General features: G+C 41.8%; 1 protein-coding gene across 1 annotated transcript in view; it reads left to right on the top strand.

Moving 5' to 3' along the window:
- Nucleotides 1-22,377, top strand: part of Clnk (cytokine dependent hematopoietic cell linker) — a 167,753-nt gene that overhangs the window by 7,487 nt on the left and 137,889 nt on the right. Inside the window, exon 2 of the mRNA XM_055624067.1 lies at nt 7,776-7,828. Coding sequence (XP_055480042.1) covers nt 7,776-7,828 — 53 coding nt within the window. The remainder of the gene's footprint in view (nt 1-7,775; nt 7,829-22,377) is intronic.

The following is a 22,377-nucleotide window of genomic DNA, read 5'->3' as shown; positions in this document are numbered from 1 at the left end:
AGATAGATAGATAGATAGATAGATAGATAGATAGATAGATAGATAGACAGAAGGATGATAAAGAGATGATAGAGGAAGAGAGATTAATACATGATAGATGGTTAATAGATAAATGAGATGTGATAGATAAAAAGATAATAGATACATGATAGATGACAGAGAGAGAGATGATAGATGATAGATAGATGTGTGTATTTGTGTGCTTGCCACAGTATAGTTCTCCTGGAAAGTAAAGTAACTTAAATAATATAAGCAAACAAAAGTTTGAGGAGAATAGAGGGAAGAGAAAAATTAAAAAGAAGGAATGTAAGGAAAAAAAGGATTCTAATACAAATTAAGTGAATGAGAAGAGGAGAAAACGGAGTGTGTTTACTATAGGAAAAAAGTGGAAGAAGTAATTCCTGCTTTAGGGACTGTCCCTACTGGATCAGACAGCAGAAGAGAAAATGGAAATGGCTTTTGAAATCAAGATGCCCTAAGAGTAATAAATTCAAAAACAACCATAGATTGCATCTGTGTGTTGGAGGCCTTTTCAAAATCATTCTAAAAGAACAAATAGGTGTCCTCCCATGTCTCCTCGAGATGCTTAAAGGAAGTGACTTGTTACCAAGACACTTGCAAAATTACGTTTTAAAATATTCTCATGCTTAATAGCAGAAAAACTAGAAAAAAATCACCTTGCTTCCTCAAAACAATCCATAAAAATAATCCATTTGACTTTTAATACCTCTACTCATTGGAATCCAATCAAATAAAATGTTATAATTAATTAAATTTAGCTGATTGCCCTAGCCAGGACTGGAATTAGAAATCCAATCAGCAAGCAAGCATTCTCCTCTAAATATGAGCACCTCTAAATCACGACTTCCTAAATTTGACATGAAAATACAAGAAGATTACACAGAATAAGAAATTGTGGGCAAATTAATAAGTGCCTACATCTGAGAAATCCTAGTTTCAATATGTTTACTCGAAGTTGGTCTCTCTCTCTCTCTCTTTCTCTCTCTTTCTCCCCTATTCTCTTCTCTCTTCTCTTCTCTTCTCTTCTCTTCTCTCTTCTCATCTTTCTCCATATATACATATAGCGTTTCTTCTTCAACTCCATCTTTCTGTGTTGGGCGTGATTGTAGAGAGGGAATCAGACATCCCTCATAGGTATTTTACACAGACTTTATGCTTCAGACTTGACCCAGTTTGTAATGCACAGCTTCCCCCCGCCTCCCCCTCCTCCGCCCCATGTTCACATTGTCTTAGCAACTTGAGGTTTGCTTTTGGCGATTTCCTATATCTGATCAGGTACATTGTCATTAAAATGATGTTTCTTAAACTTTCAAAGAAGCAGAAGTTCGTATTTTCATAAACTTTATCTTCTGGGAATAAATGAGAAGTATATGAAAGCAAAAAAAAATTATGTGCTGTAAAGCATGTTTTCACCTCATGAAATATTAATTTTGACCAAGAAAAGTGTAGGAGAACTGTGATAAAAATGTGTCTCTCTAGCTGCTTGGCAGCATTGGTACATTCCCACGGGACAGCAAGAGTTCTCAAGGATGACAAGGAAATGTGATTCTGCTAGGCTACATATTTTCAATTGTTTAAACTGCTTATGATACCATAAGGGTATTAATTATTTCTGGATTAAGACCCACATGAAAATCCCATCCGTTTATACAGTGAGTCTTGGCTTTCCCAACCCATTCTCTGAGACACCAGGCGGGCTTCAAGCTCAGAAGCAGGTATCTCGGTGTTAACAGCCAGCTCTAGAGCATACCCTGGAGCTCTTACATGTGCTCTGAGTGTAGAACCCACTAAAGGTTCATACCCATCAAATTCCTTATGTTTCTAAAAATGAGTTTTAACCCACGAAGTAGGTATGTATTGAGCTTATGAAATATAATCAGAAAAAAAATGTCATATTCAAAACTGTGAAACTGGCTTTCCTAACCGGTCAGGCTTCTCTTTGCTTTCAAAAGTGAGCCCAACTGAGCAGCTCTTTGCCATGCCCTTTATTCTACCTTGACGGCAAGGAAATGAGCCCCTTGCACTAAATTCCTTCCTAGTCTCACATAGTCTCTTTTCTATTCTCATATATGTGAATTGTATAATAAATTATATTTAACTATATTAATTGTATATAATGATCATATTATATGCTTAATTGTACATAATTATGTTTATATAATTATATTTAATATTTTAAATACAACATAATATATTTATATTATAAATTGCGCATAATATATTTATATTATAATTGCATATATGTTATGATATATTATATATATTTTGTTTTAGGCTGTTCTGTATCAGAGTAACAAAAAAGCAAAATAAGATAATATGTTACCCAAAACTGTTGCTTTTGTTAGGAATTGCATTGGCCATTTGGAGTCTTCTTCCTCCCTCCCTCATCAAGCTAGTATAAATAGAATTGATTTCCTGGTTTCTTTCTCAAACATGTTTATACTAGTATGTAGAAAAGCTTCTAATTTGTATGTTGGTTCTGTAGCCTGTTTATCAGTTCTCAAACTTCAGAGTCTCATAAGCACAGGAGGATGTAATCTACAAATAGTCATTGTTACAAACAATGATGAAAATTTCAACTGTTCTATTTTGCAAATAAAGAGTGAAGAGCCAGACACTAGGGTGAAAACCTGGAGCTCAGAGAGGCAGAGAAGGTAACCAGCTAACCTTCCTTCTCAGCTCAGGTCTGGATGGGAAAAATCCAAAAGTCTCACTAGTACAACTGTCTAGGAGGAAAAAGCCAAAAACTCAAGGGTGAAGGCTTGTTAATTTAAAGCCCAAAAAGCCAGAGCTGAGGATCTGAAGCCTAAGCTAAAGCCATAGCTTGAGTTAAAAAGCCCTCCTCCCCCTCCTTCCTCTTCTTCTCCAATCGGTCTTGAATACCCCTCAACTCAAGGTCCCCCTACTCTTTAATCCCCATCAGCTGGTTTCTTGCTATGCCTCTTGACCTAGGCATAGGTCAAGATCAGATATACAGAGAGCTCTTGGATTAAAGGTGTGTGCTAGGGCTAGGTTAACTACACCACAATCACCTATTTGCAATAAACAGAAAGTTCTTGACTAAAGGTGTGTTAGGGCTCAGCCAAACCAAACAATAAACAGGGTTTTATAGTTCACAGTTTTGGGGTTCACAATGGGATCAAATATCCTGAAACAAGTCGTAATTCCACTTCTTCCTTTTCTATCTGTATTTTTGTTTGTTTCTTCTCTTCTCTTACTGCAATGCTAAGATTTCAAGTGCTGTATTAGTAAGGGTAGGGAGGGCAGACACTTTTTTTCTCAATCCTCATTTTTAGATTTCAGAAACATATTGGAGAAAAGAAAGCTAAAGGGACTCTACCATTGAAAATGAAACCATAGATTTCTAATCCAAACCAAATGGTAAACAGATTCTGGCCCCTTTAAATAAGATTTAGACTTTCAGATACATCCAACCTACCAGGCCCCAAGCCACATGCAACAATGAATATGTTCCAACTAAACTCATAAACTTAAAACATTTCTAATTTGTGTGGCTTTATTTTCTTTTATGTTTCTTAGCTCTTTGAAAGTTTTATAGAATGTATTTTGATCACATTCCCTCTCCAAATTTCTCCCAGGTCCACCCCCCTTCACCAAACACAAAACTTCATATCCTCATTTATTTTTTTAACCTATCAAGTCCAATTTGTGCCCCTTATAGAAGCTTGTGTTTGTAGCCATCTATTTGAAGTGTAGCTAACCTTCCCATCATATCTGAGGTAGTCTATGACCATAACAGCCTGCACATCCAAACCTTATCTGAAATATCTGGGGTATTTAGACTGCCATCATACAGAGACTGCTGCCCAGACAATCCAAGGGGACTTTTCAGGGCACAATACCTTTTGCAGCCCAGGTAGATGCAAACGGCTGACAGAACACCTATGATTGTGGAGCCAGTGTCTATGACCATTGGCTATGTACACCATGCTTCTGGAGACTCAAACCTGAAAGCAGCAACAGGTATTTAATTCATCTTCAGGTTCAAGTGCTTGGTGTTTTGTACATCTGTTATGATATAGGTGTCCTCTGAATCTTAGTTTTGCCCCCTTTTCTACTCTGTTCTTGTTTATTTTATGTGAGTCCTTCTGGTTGTTTGTCTTCACTTGGACCTATATTCAAAGCAAACCCAACTATGGTAGTTACTGTGATGTTTTAATGATAGTCCCAGTGTTAGCTGCAAGAAAAAAAAACAAAAAACAAAAATAAAAAAAACACTTGTGCACTTCATTTCTATCACAGACATCTCCTGTCTGTGATATCTAAGACATCATCGTCTTCGCAAACATCCTAATCAATCACTGGTATACAACTACCATGTTACAGAAAGGTAAACAAAGGCACCAAACAACCAAACAGCCATCACAAAACATACCCAAAGTATCAGGACCAAATGAGTTTCAAATACCAGGTATGGTTTTGCCCTGGAAAACCAGGAACTTAACATTGTGAACATTAGTTTGTCTTCATATCAAATGAAGATGATTGAACAAACTCAGTGAGTCCCTGTGACATACATAGGGCCTCACAGTACATTTGGTTCTCTTTCTCACAGTATATGTCCAGAAGGAAAGCGTCTTGTCTTTCCTACTCTGTATTATCTTCAGAAAACTGGCAGATGTGCAATTCTAACTGAACCACTTACCACATCCTTTATGAAAAGGAAATCAGATAAGAGTACTGTGTTCTCAGAAGAGCTCCAGACAATCTAGGCAGAGCAGCAAGCTGTGGCCTTGTAGTGGGTAATGTCTGCCTTTGCAGCGGCCTTGCCGTTTGGCTGACTTAGGCTCCTCTGAGGTAGGTCACTCAGACCATGAGTTTTACTTTCTACAGTTCCAAAAGAGTTTGGCTCATTAAAAATTACTTTAAAGCATTCTTTGTTCAATATACTGCTCACATTGCTCAGAAATCACTAATGGGATGACTTTCTTTACTATTTTAAAATACAAATGAGACTTATCAACTAAATTACAGAGGTTTACATATAGGCAACAAAGATTCTCATCAAACTTCCCTGCTTTCTTCTATGATAGCTATTTCTCAGAGACACTGCAATTTTGTTTTACAGGGAACTCCATTGGAGAAGCCAATAAAATGCAAGAGATTTAATAACATACCTCTAACATTTTAAAGCCATTGTTGTCATCAAATTTGGATGGATTATAGTTTTTAAGGGAACTGTATTGTGCAATCTTTGAGCTAAAAAAGACTTATTTAGCCCAATTGCTTACTCCAGATGAAGAAAATTCGACCAAGCAAGCTCTCATGATTTGTGCAGAGCTACAGTACAGATGGCAGAATTAGGATTTCCCACTTTCCTGATGTGAGCCCACAAGCCTTGGAAGGAACTCTCCTGTGCCTTGGAGCCGTGTACCTAAGAGCTGGCTAAGAGCCAGGCATACAGGGAGTCCTCTGTAAAGAGCTTAATTCCACTTCAGTACCACAACTATGCACAAAGGAACAAAGGGACTATATAAGAAAATTCTTATGCATGGCATTAAGACCATTTTTTCTATCTAACCGTATTAATATAATTTATTTTTATTAGGTATTAATAGCTTTAACTTTGTAGGATACCAAAATATAACATGATTAATGCTGGTGTAGCTTGCTAACATTATTATATCAGTAGTAGTACATCCATACTTCATTGTATTTTCTAGTTTGCAAGACAATTTCATGTACATTAGTTTATTTAACACTTTATAGTATAAAACAAAGATAATGATGCCACCGTTTCTAAGTGACAGAAGACTAAGTCCAAGGCTGCACATCTAGATAGTAACAGCTCTTACTCTTTCCTTGGCCTGGAACTTACATTTGTGTCTCACTGATATGGCTTTAATCCTCTTCTCACCACCACAGAGGAGATGATTTCTGAAGGGTACCATGAATGAGACACACCACTCTGGCAAAAGAGCCACATGTGAACAGAAGCCTAACAATGGCTCTTGCATTTCTTGCTGTCAGTGCTATAAGGGGAGGCATGGCATGGAGCAGTACGCAGGGTGTCAAAGGACCTGATCTCAGTCCAAGCTCCTCAGTAACTTTTCTGCAGCACTTACTCCAAGATCACAGAGATCAAGTATGAATCCCACCTTTGGAGATGAACTGTCCTTGCCATTCCTGAGTAAGCTCCCCAAGTTCTTCTACATGCAGGGCCAACATGACCTCTATGGTGACCCAACCACCTTTACAAAGCCCCTGTGACACCCCATGCAGTCTAAGGCCTGTGTACGTTAGCCCAGAATACCTTATCTCTGAGCTGAGAAGATCTAAACTTCTTCAGCAAGACCTGGCTCTAGCTCCAGCTTCAACTACCATGAGAAGAGCCATCTACTTCCCACGGCACAGTTGGCACCTGTTGTGCTCTGTCTTGGATGTGTCTATCTTTACAATGTACTTTAAACCACCATCATCTCCTTACAAGGGTGAAGAAACTGCATTAGCTTTCACTTTAGAAGCATCTTGCAGGCAGGGGTTGGATCTCACTGGGTACAATACTTACACAGAGCCTTCAGTCCATGGGGGTTGGATACATGGATAGATAAAGAGATGGGTAGACATATGGCACTGTGGACTTAAGCTATGTGAGACTTGTTGATGTGCAATATGATGACACCTTTGGAAGCAGAATTTCTGAAATGGGGTCCTGTTGGAGATAGGTGTACATGGACACATAATCAACCATGTGAGCTTCATTTTCAAGCTGTGAAATCCACTCTCTGCCCTGTCCTACTTATCAGGAGCCCCAGGGGTCTAATGGGCATGAATAGGTATCAATGGTTCCTTGCTCCTGAATTCTTCTTGACTTTAGCCAATAGGAGACATCAGGGCAGAAGGAGCATGCAATGGCTATTTTCATCCACCCTCTGGAGTGCCATCCTGAAGCTGCCTCAGTTGAAAACATCAGCTGCTCCTCCACTCAGTCACTGAATCCCAGTCGCCCTCCCTTCACCCTTCTCAGCAAAATGACAGCACCCCTTTCTTCCACCCCCAGCTACCCCACTATCTTTTGCATCCCACCCGCTCACAATTTTCAAAAGTTTCACATTACAGTATTCTGAAATTCTTTAATAAGAGGACTGCTTCTTGCTGGACCTCCAGAAAATGCAGTGAACTATCCTGCATAATTCCCTGAGTCTTTGAATAGATTGAACACAGTCATTGATGTAAAGCACTTACCGCAAGCTCCCAGCGTTTCTGCTGCTAATTTATATGGTAAGTGCAGTTAATGATCCCTCCTCTGAGGGTGAATACTGGGCTCAAGTAAAATGTGATGCAAAGTGGTATGTGTATAAATGAAACTTCCAGTAAATATTTTATGGAAAAGTCACAGGGAAGTGAAAAGCATCCTTTTTCCAGCCTGCTTCAGCAAGCCTGTGGACTCCTCGGAGCAGAGCCAAGGAAGCCAGGGCTAACGCTCCCTAGGTGCCCAGAGAAAGCGTACAATTGCACGCAAGGGAAAACCAGACTCAGTGCATGTTTGCTCAGCTCCCCAGGGCAGATGGGATGAACGCTGACAGAAGGAGGACAGCATGTACGGGGAGGGGGGCCCTCCCCAACCCTGTGCCAGAAATAAACCAATTTTTGACCTACATTGATTTGCTTCCTCTCCCCTCCTCTAGGCCAGCACCTGCATCAAATCCTACAAAGAAGCAGAGATAGCATGTTCAACAGAACTAAAACATGATGCGTAAGGTCCAGTAACGAGTTTGTTTTTGTCTCCACAGGCTGAGTTGAAGATCCCTCTCATTTGCCAGGAGCCAAGGACCATGAACAGCCAGTAAGTACCAGACAGTACTCTGAACTCCAACTCCTATCTTCTAAGGCAGTGATTCTCAACCTTCCCAGTGCTGTGATGACCCCAACCATAATTTTTTTGTTGCTACGTCATAACTGTAATTTTCTATTATTATGAATCCTAATGTAAATATCTGATACGCAAGCCCCAGAGGTGGGTGTGTCCCACTGCTTGAGAACCTCTGTTCTAGAGAAGACAGAAGCCACAAGACGTATGATACATCAATAGTGGCGTCATCATGCTCCAGTTGGAAGGGGATGTCCTAAGAAACAGGGTGTGCTGTGTGCTTGGGTGTCCACTTGCTGCATTTTTGTGCACAGGACACTTGTTCTGATCCACCATAGGTGTGAATCTAGAACAGGACTGAGAAGTCCAGAACGGAGACACCAGACACTCCTGCAGAAATCCCAGAAGTCACTCACAGCCAGTGTGTGATGGTATCAATAAACACCCAGTAACTCCCACAAGATAAAACGTAGAACCCTGCTTTCTCTGCACAAAGCTGGAATAAGTGAGGGGATTGATTAGGATAACCAAACGTGTATAGAAAAACTCAGCCATGTCTGTGAATATAGAGGAAAAAGGAGCAGTCTTAAATGCATAAGGAATATCTACAATGCAAAAGTAACACCTTCAATGAGAGAAAATTGATGTGCTGTGGCACTTAATTTGGGCCATCAATTTGGTTGGACTGAGAAGCACAGGGCTGGCCATGCCTGTGATGCAGTCTCTAGAGACAGCTAGATCCCGAGGGCTCCAGCTTAATGAATGGATCACTCCCATGATGGTTCAATAAATATGATTGGTGGTACTGGGAGGTAGCAAAAAGTAAGAGGTGGGCTTGCTCAAAGGAAGTAGAACCCTTTTGGGTGCTATGTCTGCACTGACTTCTTCCTACATTTCTTCTCTCCAATTCCTAAATGCCATGGTGTGGAGACTCCTGTGTCACACCTTATCCATTGTGATGGCCAGGTGTATATGAAACCACAAGCAGAGTGAATTTTTTCTCCCTTTAATTTTTCTGACAAATATGTTGTCACAATGTTGTAGAAAAATGACAAATATAGGTACCAACTCTGAACTTTGTTTACATAGATATTTATCGACCTTAGCTACTTTTTGACTTGGGTACATGGCATCATTGATGTGGTGCAAATTGTTCTCAGGTTGATAATACCAGAGAGAATGTGTTGAAGTCAGCTGGGTGTCTTACAATCTCTTGCTCCATCACTTCACAGCTGTGTGATCTTGGGGGAGTTACCTAATTCTGTGGATGGCTGAGAAATTACAGAGCCTTCTGGAAAACAGGATAAGGCCTAGAGTAGGGAGAACAATTTGGCTCTCAGTGGCTCTGGGCTCCCAGAGGAGCACTTGGTAACACACAGAAAATGGTTCTATTTGGCAAACAGATGCTGGGTTAGAGCAGGGTACAGCTATAACCAAAGGAAAAGATGTGGTACCATGAGCACCCACAGACTCCATGAGGGTCAACGTTGAGTAGCCTAACCCCACTAGAAGGCTCACTAGAAGGGAGAGCTGGACCCCATCCTGGACCCCTATTCTCACTGCAGAGGAATGAACAAGGGACTCCTTGGCATACAGTCCACAGAGGGGCTTGACACCTGGACCACTGTTCAGGTTACCTTTCCTGTCTGTGACTACAGCAGGTGTATCCTTACAACATCCTTAGTATCTCTGAATTTCAGCATCCTTGGCCAGTCTTTGCCTGGAAAGGAACAGAGTGTAATAGTGGAAATCTAGTCCATGACAATGGGAATAAGAAGGCTGGGGATTGGGAGGGAGGTAATACCGTTAGGATCTGTGGCTTCACTAAAGGGGATGAGTTCTCAGACCCCAAACTATGCTCTGAGATAAATGTAGCAAAGTGTAATTTTACATGCTGCATGTTCATTAGAGCTTTGTGGTTAAGGAATAAAGCACAAGGACTTAAGACAATAGAAATTCAGGGGGTAGAGATGGCACACACCTGTAATCCCAGCACTCAGGGAGGCAAGGGAGGGCAGATCTCTGTGAGTTCATGGCCAGCCAGGTCTACGAAGTGACTCCAAAATAACCAAGGCTACCCAGAGAAGCTCTGTCTTGAAATAAAGCAATAAATAAATAAATAAATAAGTAAATAAGTAGATAGATAGATAGATAGATAGATAGATAGATAGATAGATAAGAGAGAGAGACAATAGAAATGTATTCTTTTTTAATTCTGAAGGGTCCAAGTTCAAAGAGAGGTGTTGACAGAGTAGTGCTAACTCTGCAGGCCCTTGTGGAGGGTCCTTTCTGCTTCCCCCAGCTTCTGTTGGCTACCAGGATTCCTTGGTTTGTAGTTCCATTGCTCTAATCCCATGCTTTTCTAATGACATTCTCCTCTTCTGCTTGTCTCAGATCTCCCACCATCTTTATAAGGACAGTTGACATTTATTTTAGGATTTACCCAGATTAACCCCAAATTATTTCATATCAGAATCTTCAGTTACATCTGCAAGGACCCTTTCTAAAATAAGGGAACACTCACAAGTACCAGGAACCCAAATGAGAATATACTTCAGAACCACTTGCCAGGCTATGTTCAAGCAAGCTTTATTCTCAGGCCCAGGTTCCTTTTGGGGAACAATGTGGAATTTCATTGGCCTCCTGTGAGTTCCCATCTAACTGGTAGTTAAGATTCTCTTCCCTTGGTCGCTCATTCTGTCTTGTGAGGATGCCTCTTCTCTTGAGAAGGAAGTTCATCCCTCTCAGGCAGATTTGGAAGTTTGGTTTTGGCTGAATGCCTATCATCTTGGGAATGGCTTTTCAAAATACTTTCTAAAGTGTATCTTAATGATTTCTGCCTTAAAGTACCCTAGATATGAAACTGATGGTAGCTACCTGGGATGACACTGCTACCGTCTCATATGCACTGGTTTTCTCTGGGGATAAGTTGACCTGGAGCCACCCACTTACCCATTTGCCTGTCCTATACCTCAGCAGTCAGAATCTGCCTTGCTCTGTTATGCCCGGTTTGCTAACACCAAAAGACCAGGAATAGACTCCACTCTAAACACTTGAGGGTTTTTTAATTGTATACGTGTTCAAACACTGGGACGCAAACTTCCTGTGGAGACAGGAGAGGAATGCGGCCCCTCACGGTGAATCAGGTTTTTACAGGGCAAAACCGGAAGCAGGGACTTACATGCTTTGGCATTACATGATTGGGTAAGGAAAACTGACTTTTGAAATGATTGGTCCACTTTAGGCACCAAGACCACCAACGGTTCTGGCCTGGTCATATGGGCTGGTTTCCTAGCAACTGTATAATTAGTGGGCAGGGATAGAATGCATTAAGCTAGTTTCTTTTCCCAGGTGGCGGGAGCTTTAAAATTTTTGGTCTTTCAGCTCCATTCCCAGAACTTGCAGTATGTGTATCTCCATCAATGTAAACCTGCCTTCACTCCTTCCTCTTCTGTATGCTCAGATCAGCTAATCCTTATAGAGTAGTGCTGCTGGTCAGTCCTAAACCAGTAAAAGAACACTAAAGAACAACCACACACACACTCACACACATACACACACAGAGAGAGAGAAAGAGAGAGAGGCACACACACTTGAGGAATGCATACAGCAGCGATACATAAACGAAAGCTAAGTTGCTCCTGTATGACCTCTGCTGTTCTCACCGCCCTGCTATGCCCAACTCTTGTGGACCCCAAAGACCACCAAGGATCTATGCAAACTCAGTAGGGTCTTTATTAGAAGCTCAAGCTTGGGCCCACACCGTCACTGACACAGGGGTTCTCAAGTGTAGAGCCCTGCGCTCAGGAAGAAAGGGGTTTTTGTTTTTGTTTTTGTTTTTGTTTTTTTAGGGTTACAGCACAGAAATTCCAGCTTAGCAGTTACACGTTTGGGTGACATTCAACAAGGACAAGCTTGTCACAAAGTGATTGGCTAGCTAACATAACTAACATTGAGTGAGCTATCCATAGACCTCAAGAATATTAGGTATTTCTGTGCCTTGAATGTTCTTCTACAAGGTCGGTAGTCTGCCCAGCACAGATGCCTCACCCTGAGATAAGATACCTTCCCATTCTTGTGGTTACCTACGGGCTATTCCTTGCATAGGGGATTTTCTGGTCTTGTTCCTGGAATTGATGACCTACGGCCTAGTTCCTGGAACTGGTGATTTGGAGGAGGGGAGCAGGGGAGATCAGGCCTGGTCTTCTCAGTCCGGGGTTTTCTGACCAACTGTCCAGGGTTTACTGACCAATGTTTCCTGTGGGATTCTATCACTCTAACCACAGACTACATCAGCATTGTCATTACCCTGGAGCCTATAAGAAATACAGAATCCCGGGCTCCAAGCCAAGCACCTTGAATCAGAATCTGAGCTTTTTAAAGGTTCCAGAGGTGCTGGGCTAGACCACAATTCCTAGCACATCTGTGGAAGTGCCTTGCCTCCCACACAGAGAATGTGCTGTGCTGCTCTGGGCTTCACCCCTCCCCCCCACACACACTGGGAATTAACTAGCAGATTCTCAACTTGAGAGACATTAGAATTATAAGGCAAGTTCCAGGAAACAATCTCCACCAGAACACCAGTGTGCATTTGCGCTCATGATTCTTCAACGTGAAATTCTTCACAAGCCTATAACAGAGTTCCAAATGACCTTTGAGGCTGGGACCCAAGTCCTTACTCTCTGTGTTCCCCGGCTTGGGTTGCTACAAGGAAATGCCTTACCTGGGTGACTCATAAACAACACAAATACATTCACAGTTATGCACCCTGGGCAACTCCTGTACGAGGTACAGGCAGGGCTGGTCTCCAGCAGGAGTCGTCTTTCTGGCTCATGGCTGAAATCTCTTTTTGGTGTTCTTACGTGAGAGAAAGGACTGGAAGGGTGTCTGGGGTCTCTCTTGTGGAGGTATAAATGCTACGTGGGAGCTCTGCCACTGTGACCTGATCATCTCCCTACAGTCCTACATCCTGTCCTTTACTATCCTCACCTTTATGGTTAGATTTTAACCTGTGGATTTGGAGGAAAACGAACTGAAGAGACTCTGGCCAGCCCTGTGGTAAGGGAGCACAGCTCTGGCAGGCCTTGCCCTTCACCCATTCCCTCTGCCTTGCTGAAAACCATTAGATTACATTCTTAGAGCTAGCCCCTAAGGTTCATTCCCTTATATGGCCACCTCTTCCCTCTGAGACTGACTAGCAAGGTCCAGCTCTCGAAGTATTGAAGTCCAACAATCAAAAACCCCCTTTGGCTCACCTAATTAACATGCCCAGTTAAAATTAAACACCTCATCCTAATAAGGAGTTTTCCCTTTTATCTTTACAAACTACCATTTCCCTATGGGACACATCCATCCCCTCCCTACCTAGAGGCAGTCCTTTGTCCCCCTCAAGGACAAATACCCCTTACCTCTTCTCTCCCTCTCCTTTGTTCCCTTCTCCTTCTCTAGCTCCCTCTATCTTCTGTCTTTGTTCCCTGTCCCTGCCCTCTGTCTCTCTGAAGGAAATAAACCTCCTACATGGTGAGAACTTGGTCTTGTCAGTCCTGAGCCGATACTTTTCCTTTCACAAACAATTAAATCATTATGGGATTCTCATTAGGGACTTTTATAGTTAATGAAAAAAATAAATGAATGAATGAATGAATGAATGAATGAATGAATGAATGGGTTAGTGAATGATGAATAATGAATGAATGAAGTAGACATTATTCACACACACAGGTAAATATATAATTACCTTCCTGCATATTTTACAGGTACATACACTCATACATTTCACATAAGTACCAAACACATGCTGTACAAGTATCTGTAACATCTTTCTATACAATTCCATCAGTCTATCAAAAGCATTTGCTCACCCATTCTTCATACCAGGCACTGAACGAGGCATATCACTTACAAATAAGAAAGCTAGTCCTTATCCTCCAAGAGCATTTCTAAGTGCTAAGCAAATTATTTTAGCATTATGGAAAGAATGACGGGGAAAAAAATGCTGGAAGAACTTAGAAAGTACAGATGCTGCAGTTCTAAGGGGCTTATGAATTTAGCAAGCTGTTTTGGTTTGGTTTGGTTTAGTTTGGTTTGGTTCTCTTCTCTTTTTTTAACTTTTTTTTCACAATTTATTCATTATATATCTCAATTGAAGCTCCCTCCCTCAACTCCTCCCAGTCCTATCCTCCCCCTCCTTCTTCCCCTCTATTCTCCTTCACCTAGTCCACTGAAAGGTGCAGTTCTCCTCCTTTGCCATCTGCCTATCGTTTACCAATTCTCATGAGGACTTCCTGGATCCTCTTCCTCTGTGGCCTGGAAAGACCACACTGCCAGGTGCAAGTGATGAAAGTGTAGGCAACCGAGTTCATGACAGAGAAAGGCCCTGCTCTCCTTACTCAAGGACCCACATGGAGACTGAGCTGCCAATTAGCTACCTCTGAACAGGGGGTCTAGGTCCTTGGTTGGTGCGTCAGTCTCCTCAGGACCCCCTGGGCTCAAGCTTTTTAGCTTTGTTGGTCTCCTTTCAGGTGCTTAAATCTCATTCATAAGAGCAAAGAGGATAGACACCATAAGTGGTGGAAGAGAAGAAACAGGGTGGGAGCCTACTCTAGAAGCTTCTTTGGAAGGCTCCACCCCAACAGGGGATTGAAGCAGCCAAACTCTGGGCAGAATGCAGGGAGTCTTATGGAAGAAAAGTGGGGGAGAGGAGAGAGGACTAGAAGGATATGGAGGGGACAGGAGCCCCACAAGGAGCATGCTGTTTTGAATTAGCTTTCTGTGCACCACACTGGTGGTTTCCCTAGCAATCCACTCAGCTGCATGAAGACCCAGTCCTTGCAGCACGATGGTGCTTTCAAAAGTGAGCACATGAGCCTGCCTGCTGCCCTGACACGCATCAGAGCTGGGAAAAGAAGATTGGAGTTTGGTTTCCAGTGCCCCCTCATTCTTGTTGACAGGCCTCGGAACCCGGGTGCTGTGGCTCCTGGTGTTTCGGTATACACAGCATCACTTGAGTGATTCCTTCCTGGCCCTTTCCAAAAGCCATGCCCTGGCCAGGACCACCTGGCGCCCCAAGCAGAGGACATGATCCTGTGTCCCAAACTCAGGCGCGCCCGGAGTACAAGCAGCCCCAGTGCCCACAGTGAGAGACGCTAAAAGATTCAAAAGTAAATTGGGTTTGTTTGTTACTAAAATTCTTCCTAGCGTTGGTAGAAATTTAAGAAAAATACCCAAAAGTAAAATATGAAATGGAAAATCACCAATTATCCTTACACCCAGACTCAACCACTATTCTGCAGATTTCTGAAACAAATTTCTTTCTTTCTTTTTTTCTTTCTTTCTTTCTTTCTTTCTTTCTTTCTTTCTTTCTTTTCTTTTCTTTTTTTTTCTTTTCTTTTTTGCTATTGTTTGTTTTTCAAGACAGGGTTTCTCTGTGAAGCCTTGGCTGTCCAACCAGGCTGGCCTGGAACTCACAGAGATCCTGCCTGCCTCTGCCTCCCCTGGGGTGGGGGGTGGGGGCATTACAGGCATGTACCACTGCTCCCAGCTCCTGAAATCAATTTTATAAATATGTGTAGAATGTTTTTATTTAAGTTAGTAGACCTTTAAAACCAGTTAACCAGTTTAAACCAGTAACCTGCTCCAAAATTCTGTTTTTATTATGAGCATTGTGCCATTTGATTAAACTTTTCTCCAAATCACGCTGGTATGACAGTGCTGCTCAAATCGGTCCTCTGATGCCGTTGTTGTGTTTTCAAAGTCAGAAGGCTTGGAAATACTGACAGACATTTGTAGCTAATTTTTCAACAAAGTCTGACTCACAAACTCGACTTTGAGACTCAACCCATGCATGCATCTTACTGCAGAATATCCAGGAGTTGCTCCAGATATCAATGAGCACATTTTAGAGAACACAGCACAAGGGCCATATGGTTTTTCATTCACAATGTTCTAAATTCTCAGCCCCAAGGACCTTGGTGAAGGATGGTGGGCCCATATTTCAGTGAGTTATTTTATCTAGCCCTTGGCATTGCATAGGTAAGGAGCTACCTACAAAACCTTATGAGGCAGTTTTATTACCAGGATTAAGCTGGTCTCTGGGAATATCAGAATGGGCAGGGGGATGCTGCCCAGCTGTCAGTTTTCTGTGTCTGCCATATGTGACACAATTCAACGCTGCAGCCTACCGTTCCATGGGAACACAAGCACAAGTCACTTGATAACTTAGTGTTTCTTTCTCTGCATGAGGGACTATATCTTTCATGTTTGTTTATTTTGGAAAGTCTTGATGGTAATTTAAACAACCTAATAAAATGGATATTCCAAATAGAGAGGGTCGAAGTCTAAGAGGCATGGGAATGGGAATACTACCCCCTCAGCAATATCGCTATGAGAAACAATCAAAACGCAGCTCAAATATTCTTGGGAGAAAGAGCTCACTGCTCCTCTAAGATGGCTAGGTAAGAAGTAACATGAAAATTCCTGCCTGTTGGCATCAACAAAGGCAACTCCATGATGTGTAACTAGCTATAGGCCCTTTGCATTTTGCTAAGCAAAATGACACTCTCTTGCATAGTTTTCTCATTTAACTCAGTGTCTAACCATGAGAACGAAAAGCGAAAGAGAATACAAAGGTCATTGGATACCCTTGCAGGCCAGGAACTCTGCTCATCATTCATCCTGGGATCCAGTCCATGCACTCCCGATGTTTTGCATTCGAATCCCCTTCCCATGTTACCCCACAAGATTCTCATTAGGATTATAATATTTCCTGTGTTAAAGCAACGTAAAACTGACTCCAAAATCCAACTGTGGTAATTTTAATGAAAATGGTACCCACAGGCTTATATATTTGTATAGCTGGTCCCAAGTTGGTAAAACTGTTTCATCTTGTTAGTGGATGTGTGTCACAGGAGGTAGGCTTTGAGGTTCAAAAAGCACATGGCAATTTCAGTTAGCCATCTCTGCCTCATGCTGTTGGCAAGACGTGAGCGTTCAGGCCCAGTACCACGCCTGCCTGCCTGCCGCCATGCTCCCCGCCATGGTAGCCAAGGACACTAACCCTCTGGAACTGAGTCTCAAATTAAATATAAGTTTCCTTGGTCATGGTGTTTTGTCATGGCAATTGAAAAGCAACTAATATTCCACAATCGTGTCCCAATAATAAACTGTTTTCAATGATTACCTGCAATGATTAAGAACAAGTTCTTCAAGTATTTATCAGAGACTTATCACCAAACTGAATGGCAGCTTTGCTTGTTAGAGAAATACATACTCTTAAAAACCTTGTGTGATAAAATTCATTTAACCCCAAAATGGAGATGCTTATAATCTCTCTCTCGTCGTTGTTCGTCGCAACGTCTGCCACCCAAGGAATGCTCAAGAGATATTTCCCTCTTCTGTGGGAATGATAAAATGAAACTCCATGTTAAACTCCAGGTCATTATTTTCCTTCATAACATGTGTGAACAACCACTGTGTTCGACCTCAGAGAGCAGCTTCATTTTGATTTGCAGGAATTAATAAGTGTAAACCCTACTGAATCTAGGGGAAATGAGAGGGAGTGATTTTGGCACCCTGAGATCAGACTCCTACACCCAGCTGAGCAGTCAGGATGGCTGCCCTCGTAGTTCTCCAGAAGTAATTAGGAACCAACTCTCGGGCCAACTAGACCCATCCTGATGCTGAGGAAGCTGCCTCTCTAGGACTCAGTGGTGTGGTTCACTGGTAATTAAAAAATTGCAAGCTGTGCAAGGAGCACAGCCGAGATCCACAGAGAGAGTTTTCCAGAGATTACAGACATGGCCAGAGACGCTGCTGCAAGAGCAGCAGGCATGACTGGTCCTGAGAAAATGAAGACAGTCCATGATGGGAAAATGATGCTTTCAACGGAGCCTTCCTCACCTCTAACAGCAAACTATGTGGGGAAGGAACTGACAGGCTTATCTATTACTGGGAAACTTTCCAGCTGAAAAAAAAAAAAAAAAACGGTCTCCAGGGGACTGCCCAGAAGTAGTTCTGACTTTTCTGGGTTATAACTTTTTAAAGTGACACATGGAGTAAAGAAGGCTGTGGTGTGTTTTAATATTTAAGTTTATTGTGCTGACCATAGATCAGACTCCTACATGCAGCTGAGCAGTCAGGATGGCTGCCCTCCTAGTTCTCAAGAAGCAATTAGGAACCAACTCTCCTGCCATACTTTTCAGTGACGTGACATGCCTGGTAAGCAACAATTTAAGAGACGAAGAGTTTGGTTTTGTGGATGGATCCAAAAGATTCAATTCAGGAGTGTGTGGATCATTGCGTAGAGTCTGAGGCAAGGCAGACTATGGGGCAGACCGTCAGGAAGTGTGGCAGAGTCTGTGTACCGCAGGACATGAATCAGAGAGAGAATGACTATTAGGAGGTTTTCTCCTTTTTCCATTTTAATTATAAACAGGATCCAGCCCATAGGATAGTGCTGTTTATGTCAGGGTGGGTCTTCCCTTAAGATTGTTCTTTAATAATCATCTAGGCGTCTTCTCAGTGAGACAGATCAAGGTAATTATTAATAATCACAGTTATTACCACATAAGCAATATATATATATGCATTATGGAACTTTTTAAAATGCAAAAATTATATGTAAACAAACTAACAAAAAAAATAAATAAAACCACTAACTAAAGCCACAACAAGTGGCATTACCTGCTATTTCCTTTCAGGAGTTTCTTTCCTTCTTTGTGAGTTGCCTAATGTGGGTGTTGGGAATCAAACTCGGATCCTTTAGAGGAACAAGTGCTCTTACCTGCTGAGCCACCTTCCCAGTCTCCTTTGTATTGCATGTATGTTCCAAAGTGACTGAAGTCATGTTTTAAATAAAACAGTCATCTGCTGTCTAGACAGCCCATAGGTGACAGTTAGTGTTGACAAGATCTGGAATCACCTAGGAGACAAGACTCGGACACCCCTGTGGGGAATGTTTATCCTTTGGGCATGCCTTTGGTGGATTGTGTTGATTAGGTTCATTGAAATAGGAAGACCACCTTAAAAGTAGGCAGCACCATTCCTTGGACTTGGGATCCAAGGAATCCCAAAGGAGTGGGGTAATGCTGGGCATGGGTACTCATCGCTCTCTGCTTCGTGGCTGGGGATGAGAGATGAGCAGATGCTTCAAGTTCTGACATCTTTGACTTCCTATCATGATGGACTATGCCCTGAGCTGTGAGCTGGAACAAACTCTTTCTCCCTTAAGTTGCTTTTGTCAGGTATTTTACCGCAACAACAGAAAAATAAATTATGGCATCATATTTAATATGCTTCCTTTACCAGAAAGTAGCACAACTCATAATCAAATTGGACAAAATTAATTGAACCAGGCCAAACAATTAAGATACTATACGTTATTATTAGAAATCAAGGAGAAAGAAAAACCTTTGGGAATGTAATGAGTTAGGCCAATGTGGAACTAGATCACAATGACAGTTCATAATATTTAGGATTTAACTATTTAATTTAGCATTTAGTATAAAATGCCTAGTATTTAACATATGCATATGTTGAAAACTTAGATTTATGTCAGGGTCTCAATGAAGACTAGCCAGCAGTCACTTGAATGTCTACCTCTTGTCTGTGCCCAACTCTCCTGCAGATGCAGGGAAGTTGGCTCCAGAGAAACAGCTGGTCATATTCAAATGAGATCAAAGCGGTAAGAGTTGAGTTTTACATAGCTAAGATGAGAAACCAATGTCAACCTGGAAAATACACCAACTGGAAAGTAAAGAGGGAATGTCCAGGGGCCTGAGGTCTGGCTGCTTACAGTTATCTGGTTAAGAGAGACCCTCACTCACAAAGAGCAAAGGAGACATAGCCAAATGCTAAATAACAAGCTGCTTGAAACTGAGCACCTCCTGCTTGGTTCTGCATTTTTGCATCTCATCCTTCTCTATCCATTTTTAGTGGAGAAAAACTTTTTTTTTTCTGATTTTACAAGTATAAAAGGAATTCTGTTGAGCTAACCCACGAAAGCAGATATTAAAGTCAAACATTTGCTTAGTTATCACAGTGGAGCAACTAAAGACTTCTGTGATTAAGAGTTCAAACTCTAGAACAGCCTGATGGCAGCGTTATCTGCCACTTATGAGCTAGGACATTGTAGATACTTATTTTGGCTCCTTGGTGCTGCTTTTACTATTAAATAAAAAAAATAGCAATGGCAACTATCTCAAAGCATTGTCAAAAATGTTAAATGGCTTAGCACATACAGTATGTTTTGCGTTGTGGCCAGCACAGGGGTTACATTCCATAGATGAAGCCAACGGTGCTTTTCAAATATCACAACAGTCTTTCCACTTCCTTGCTTTTTTTCTCATGCTACCTGAAATCAAACCCTCCAGAGACAAATTCTCTACTCTCTGTCCTATAAATGGAATGATCATATGATAGTTTAATCAACAGAATGTGATAAGCAACCAGGTTTAGGAATTTCATTTAAATATCTATACAGCTCTACTTTCTACTTAGGAAGTCAGCAGCCACCAAACTATGTACTATAATCACCATGCCATGAGATCCCAAGCCACAAGAGAAGCCCTCTGAAGCTAGGGCACTGGGCATCATGCATGAGGCTCAAAAAGCCATCTTTAGCATTCAACCTGGTCTAACTTGAGGTAGTCAGCTCAATCCAACAGCCCCGAAGAACCCAAGAGGAATCCAACCAATTAATAACCCAAAGAGTTAAAATAAATAAATAAATCACCTTGAGCTACTACTGTAGTGTACTATATTTGACAAAACTCAGTGTCTGGAACAGAGAGTGTGTTAATTTAAGGCATTACAATGACCACTCCTGCAAGGCCTACGGTGTTGGATATTAGCTGAGTTCATACAACTTGAGGGAGGATGAAGGATCATTTATTCTAAATTACAATGGCTATAAATGACCTAACCCTAGTGTGAGTATGCACGCTGTATGCAAAGAAGTCTACTGGGTATATACAGAGTGCCAAGAGAACACAGGGGACCACATGATTACGCTGTGGACTTCCTGCTGTAAGAGATTTCCTGGACAGATAGATCTATTTGTCACAGATAGTGTCACGAGGATATGACTCTTGACTCCCTTCAGCTCCCTGGTCTTTGTGATCACCACTGAAATACTTCAGATAAGACAGGGTGTAGTATGAAAGAAAAGTTTACTTCAGAGTACAGAGAAGCATTCTCAGGGAGGGAGAGTGAGCAACAGCCAAAGGGATTGCTGCAGAGCAGAGTTGGCCCTCAAGGGATGAGAAAAGACAGTGGTCAAAAAGACTGTTATGGGACCATTATGGAGCAGAGCATACCCCCAGAGGCTGAGAGTAGCCAGTGACCAGAGAGACCATTGTGTCTACCTACATTTTAAGCAGGCTTTTATAGTAGTTCTGAAATCTCTAAAACTGGCAGGTTTTCCTGAGGGACATTTTTCTGTCCAGGTGACTAACAGCCCTGTTTGGGTTACTCTTAACTGCGGTAACAATACTCTGCCTTTGTTCTTTACCAGAAAGCCTCCAACTAGGTAATGATCTTATGACCTTCCAAGCATTTCAGAGCCACACGTCCCCACCCAGGGCCAGAAATCTCCATTCTTCTAACCAGTCATGACATTTCAGTTCCTTGTCTTACAAGCCTCAGATGGTGGGGAAGAAATTCATCCCCCAAATCATAGACCTCTGAACCCACTAATATCTATCACACAGCAATAAGACACCAAAGTTCAAAAACATGATTCCATCCAAGTCTACCTTGGTGAACCAATGGCCATATTGGGGTTGTTATAGAGCTCAATAGCTACATTACCCAAAACTCCCACCCAAGCATGAGCAATGACTCAAAAGCTGCATCTCTTGGTCAACCTTCTGTCACCACATAAGAACTCCATCTAGCCAAAAGTCAAGCCGGAGTAAAGGATGGAGCATTAGGCGAGGTTCTATTGGATCTCTGTCCACTCTATTCCCATAGACTTAGCTATGACTGTAGGGTTTTACTATTTCATTATCATGATGGCAGACCATGGTGTTCTGCTTCATGATGGCTGATGGTTATGTTACACCTGAAAGAAATGGCTTTACTGCTACTGGAACAAAAACTGAAGTGAGTATCTGCACTAAAAGGTCATCCTTAAAGGACATGCCATCTGCCTTAAGGCTGTTAACAAGCACAAATGGAGAAGAGAGTAGGAATGGATATTCATAAGTAATGAGAGCAGCTGGGAAAGTTCTATCAGGGTTGAATGGAAACAAGAACATTAAATTGACTGATAATTTGACTTTTGTTACTTAAAAACTGATTCTGAGTAATTTGAGAGATAATTGCGTGACTATTTTCAGTGGATGGTGGAATTTACTTTCCTGTCTCTATTGATGAGTAATGTGGGAGAGGGGTTACAGTACAGCGCAAAATGAGGAGAATAAAGGCTTAAATTGGGACAGCGGTTTTTAAAAGGCCCTGTTGAAGGGCTGGCTTTTGATAGCCTGTAACAGGTCTGCAACTGCAACACTTCCGTTGTGACTCACTGC

The sequence above is a fragment of the Psammomys obesus genome, unplaced genomic scaffold (genome assembly GCF_907164565.1).
Source record: "Psammomys obesus unplaced genomic scaffold, mPsaObe1.curated_primary_1811, whole genome shotgun sequence".
In the NCBI taxonomy this organism is placed as follows: domain Eukaryota; kingdom Metazoa; phylum Chordata; class Mammalia; order Rodentia; family Muridae; genus Psammomys; species Psammomys obesus.
This window is presented reverse-complemented; position numbering and strand designations above follow the sequence as displayed.